This window comes from Chenopodium album, chromosome 3, assembly GCF_948465745.1.
Source record: "Chenopodium album chromosome 3, dcCheAlbu1.1, whole genome shotgun sequence".
Taxonomy (NCBI): Eukaryota; Viridiplantae; Streptophyta; class Magnoliopsida; order Caryophyllales; family Amaranthaceae; genus Chenopodium; species Chenopodium album.
Window position 1 is genome coordinate 48,530,231 of NC_137836.1, and position 4,825 is coordinate 48,535,055.

Sequence of the window (4,825 nt, forward strand, 5' to 3'; positions counted from 1 at the left end):
CTAACCGAACTTTGCCTAAGTGTATGTACACCTCAAAGAGGTCTTTCAAGGGTTGTAATGTGGTTAAGCTGATGGTTTAAGGAAGAAATTAAGGGGTAAAAGGCTCAAGACCCGAGAGAATCCCCCCAAGATATGCAATTATGTATTGGACTTCGCAAGTTTTATTTTTCATATATTTTTTGTTTTGAATTTCTTTTCTTTTTTCATTAATTTAGGCAATCTCAGATCATGCGGTCCATCACTCACTTAGCATTCAAGTTTCTCAGGCACGGTACCAAGCACTCGATGAGAGATGCAATTTGAGACATGTTCATATCAGAGACATTGGTACACTTGCCTTTAGACATTGTTTTTTTTTTTTTAAAAAAAAAAAAACATGCTTTTGCACAAATTGCACACCTCCCATCCCAGGATTAAGTGAATGTAGGTTGAATAAATAAGGTCAATCGTTAAACGAGGCTCAAAGTATTTGACGAAGAAATGGATATGTGATTGAATGGTTAATAGGGAATGACAGGGTTGCAAAGGTGCCTCACATCATTAGTGTACCTTGTGTTTAATTCGGTAAATTTTTTTTTTTGGAATGAGTGAATGAAAAATACTATGATCGAGATGTAAAGGAAAAATGCTATTTAATAATGGAAAAGGTGAACGAAACACATGAAACATATAGAAATTCAAAATGGAAAACCTATGCTAGACATGAATGGGGGAATGGAATTGAATAATTAAAAAATAAATCATGAAATCTTGCACAAAGGATCTGCTCTGCGCCTTGTGTTCATTACTTCTTGCCGCCTGGAGGGATAGGAAGTTTGTTTGCATCCACCAAGTCTTGAATGACGTCCTTCAAATTCCAACATTGCTCGGTAGTGTGGCCCCTTCCTTGATGGTACTTGCAATGGCATTGGGATTCCATTTGGCGCTCCTTTCTTCAGGTTTTGGCTCTGAAAATGGCCCAATAGTCGTGATCAAGCCTTGACCGTAAAGGAGACCAAAGGCCGCATCATAAGTCATTCCTAAAGGAGTGTAAGTTCTCTTTTTCTTGAGCAATGGAGCATCTAGAGCTAACACTTCATTGAGATCAACTTGGCTTATATTGTTGGTAGTATTTTCCTGCTTGGAAGACAAAGAAGAAGGATGGTCGTTCTTCTTGTTTTTCCAAGTGTTACTATTGTTACTACTAACAGTCTTTATTATCTTATCCTCGATATTGATGCCGATGTCGTATACAGCTTCAAAAGTGCTCAGTGGAAGAAATTTGAGATGTTCACTATACTTGTGAGTCAGATTTTGAATAAAGAGGCGAACCATCTCTCTTTCTTTGGGAGGATCTACCTAGAGTGAAGTCGTTTCCCTCCACATGTTCAGATAAGCGGTGAATCCTTCATTCTCTTTCTGTTTGAGAATAGAGAGTTCACGTTCAGAAGTTTTAGTTTGACTGTTACTCTTGTAACGATTCATGAAACTATCGATGACATCTTGCCAAGTCGTAGTACGCTTGGCATCTAGGGAATAAAACCATTGGTGGCAAGCATGTTCTAAGGAGAGAGGGAACACCGTAAGGAAGAGTGTTACATCCAATCCCTTAAGATCCATGGATGCAGAGAATGCCTTCAAATGGAATATTGGATTGTTAGTAGGCTTGAACTTTGGAATATCAGCAGTGGAGAACTTTTCAAGGAGCATGTCTTTCACATCCAAAGGAGTGGGAGGCTGTTCCACATAAGTAAAATCCTCTGAAATCTTACTCATTTGTTCCTTCAATTTGAAAAAAATCCGATTGAAACCCACCAATTAGAGCTTCGATGTTCAAGCCGATTTCAATGGCAAAGAGGAAGAAAGGTAAGGGAAGCAAGGGATCAAGCTCAAAATCGAAGAAAAAGCAAAAAGCAAAGCAGAATTCTGGACCCAAAACTAGGAATTATACGAAAAGGAAAGAACAGAGCATTGCTACTGAAGACGCTTCGGTTGAAAGCTGGCTTGATGAATTTATGGAGAACTCCATGCAGGTGAAGGGAATGACGGAGGAGGAACGTGGTGAGCATCAGCAGGAGTTTAACAATTGGCTCCAGGTAATTCAATCCTCTGAATCCGCCATTAATGATGAGCTTCGAACTGATGAATGTTGTGATAGTGTATTGAATAAGGATAATACTACTCCTATTTTGATGCTTAAACACTCTAATTGTACTATGAATGCGTTTTCCCTAATTTCTGAGAACCCCGAGTTGTGTTCCCCTGTTTTTCGTTCTCCGAGTTCTGTTGATTTTGCTCGATTAAATTAGAGGGAAAGCCTGTTTGGGGGGACTAGGGATGAGGGGGTAGACCTGTCTAGTGGAGGTAAGAACTTTAATGGGGGTTTCTGTGATAAGGGTAAGGGTGACAAGGTCCAAATTACCTTCGAGGATGTTCAACCCGAGATTGATTTCTGGAACTCGGCGATTGTTTGCCATATAATTGGTACTAAGCCACCCTTGTCTGTTGTGAATGGGTTTGCTAGAAGGTTATGGAGAAGATATGGGATTGATAAGGTCTCTCTTATGGCAAATGGGGTGTTCCTGGTTCGATTTCGGACTACTGAGGCGAGGGATAGAGTGTTGGGGGCTGGACCTGTTTGGTTTGACAATAAACCAGTGATAATGAAGCAGTGGGTGGCTGGAATGGACCTTGATGCTGAGCCTGTGGATTTGGTGCCTATTTGGGTTACACTGCCTGGGCTGAAATTGAAATACTGGGGGCAAAAGTCACTAATGAAACTGGCTTCTATGATAGGGAACCCTATCAAGACTGATAAGGCGACAGCCACTAGGGAGAGACTGGAGTATGCTAGAATATTGGTAGAGGTGAAATTTAATGTTGATTTACCAGATTGCATTGAGTTTCTGGATGAGTATGGCAATACAATTAAACAAGTTCTGAAGTATGAATGGAGGCCTATGATCTGTAAGGTGCGTGGTGGGATTGGGCATATTGATGCTCACTGCCCTAACCATAAGGTGAAGGAGCGGAATAAGATGAAAATGCAGCCTGGTAGAATTCAGAACAAGGATAGACAGAAGAAAGTCTGGAAACCAGTGCAAAAGCCTGGTGCTCAGAAGGTCAATAGTGGGACTGTTAATTTGAATGTTTCTCAGCAGGAAGATGATGGAGATCAGCAACCTCAAAGTTTTAAACCTGGTGTTATTCTGATCATTAGTAGTGGAAATAGATTCAGTATATTGGAGGAGGGGGAATGCTCTTATTCTCTCCATGGATAAAATTGGATTCTGGAATGTTAGAGGTCTAAACAAGGCTAGTAAGCTCTGTGATGTCTTATGGTTCATTAGACATCATGGAGTTGGTCTTTTTGGACTTCTTGAAACTAAGGTGAAGGCTGAGAAGTTTGGTGTGGTGTTTAATAGATTGTGAAGTGATTGGTCAGTTTGTGCTAATTACTCTCACCATAAGGGTGGTAGAATTTGGGTTATTTGGATGCCTCAGGTATTTGATGTGTCTGTGATTAGGTGTGAAGAACAGTTAATCCACCTACAGGTTTGTCATAAGGGCACTGGTATTAGTTTTTTCTGCACAATGGTCTATGGTTTGAATGAGGCTGTTGCTAGGCTTAAACTTTGGGAGCAAATTACTGAGATAGGTGATTGTATGAACAGTCCTTGGGTTCTTTGTGGGGATTTTAACAATATCTTGAATCTGATTGACAGAATTGGCAGTCCTATTTCTCTGACTGAAGTGGAGCCTTTTAGAGCTTGCCTTAGACAGAACAACCTCTCTGATTGGGCTGCTGGGGGAATGTTCTATACTTGGTGTAATAAGCAAGCTGGGTGTGATAGAGTGGGTACTAAAATTGACAGAATCATTGTTAATTGTGAGTGGATGGATAGACTTCCAGATATGCAAGCCACTTTTTTCCTTGAAGGTTTAATGGATCATTGTCCTTGTGTTATTAATTTGTTTGTTCTGGCCACTCAAGTTAAGAAACCCTTTAGATTTGTTAATATTTGGGTGGATTCTCCAGAGTTTCTTGTTGCTGTTAAGGAGGCCTGGGAGATCAATGTTGATGGTACTTTAATGTTCCAGTGTGTTAGGAAGTTGAAAGAGATGAAAAAAGTGTTAAAAAATTTGAAGATGGTGAATTACTCTTGTATTGAAACCGAGGATGCTGTAGCTGAGAAGACTTTGATGGAAATTCAAGTGAAACTTCAAGCTGAGCCTGATAATGAGAATCTGATTGATCTAGAGAGGGAAGCTAGAGTGAGATATGGTAAAACTCACCTGGATAGATACAATTTTTTGAAACAAAAAGCCAAGGTTCATTGGCTTAAAGATGGTGATATGAATTCTGCTTTCTTCCATGCTGTTATTAGGAAGAGAAGACTTTAGAATAATGTTTATTCCATTGTGAACAATATGGGGGAGGTGACTTCTGACCCTAAAGAGGTGTGTGAGGCTTTCTTGGAGTATTACCAAGGGCTACTTGGAACTAAAGCTGTAATGCAGGGTAACATTCACTCTGCAGTTATAGATGAGGGTAATAGATTATCTGATGAGCAAGGTTTGACTATTTGTAGAGTTTTTTCTGAGAATGATGTTAGGTCTGCTTTATGGAGTATTGATGATGATAAGGCTCCCGGTCCTGATGGGTTTTCCAGCAAGTTCTTCAAAGCTTCCTGGCATATTATTGGTAATGATGTTACTAATGCTGTCCTGGATTTTTTCAGTGCTGGTAAGTTGCTCAAACAGCTCAATGCCACTACTTTGACTTTGATCCCTAAGATTGATCATGCTAATAAGGTCACTCAATTCAGGCCTATTGCTTGTTGTA

At 40.0% G+C, this 4,825-nt stretch overlaps 1 protein-coding gene across 1 annotated transcript; it reads left to right on the forward strand.

Annotated features, from left to right (window-relative positions):
* Nucleotides 1-3,573: 3,573 nt before the first annotated feature.
* LOC145625089 (uncharacterized) lies at nucleotides 3,574-4,383 on the forward strand. The gene has a single exon (XM_081678172.1). The coding sequence runs from the start codon at nucleotides 3,574-3,576 to the stop codon at nucleotides 4,381-4,383; it is 810 nt and encodes a 269-aa protein (XP_081534298.1).
* The last annotated feature ends 442 nt before the right edge of the window (nucleotides 4,384-4,825 follow it).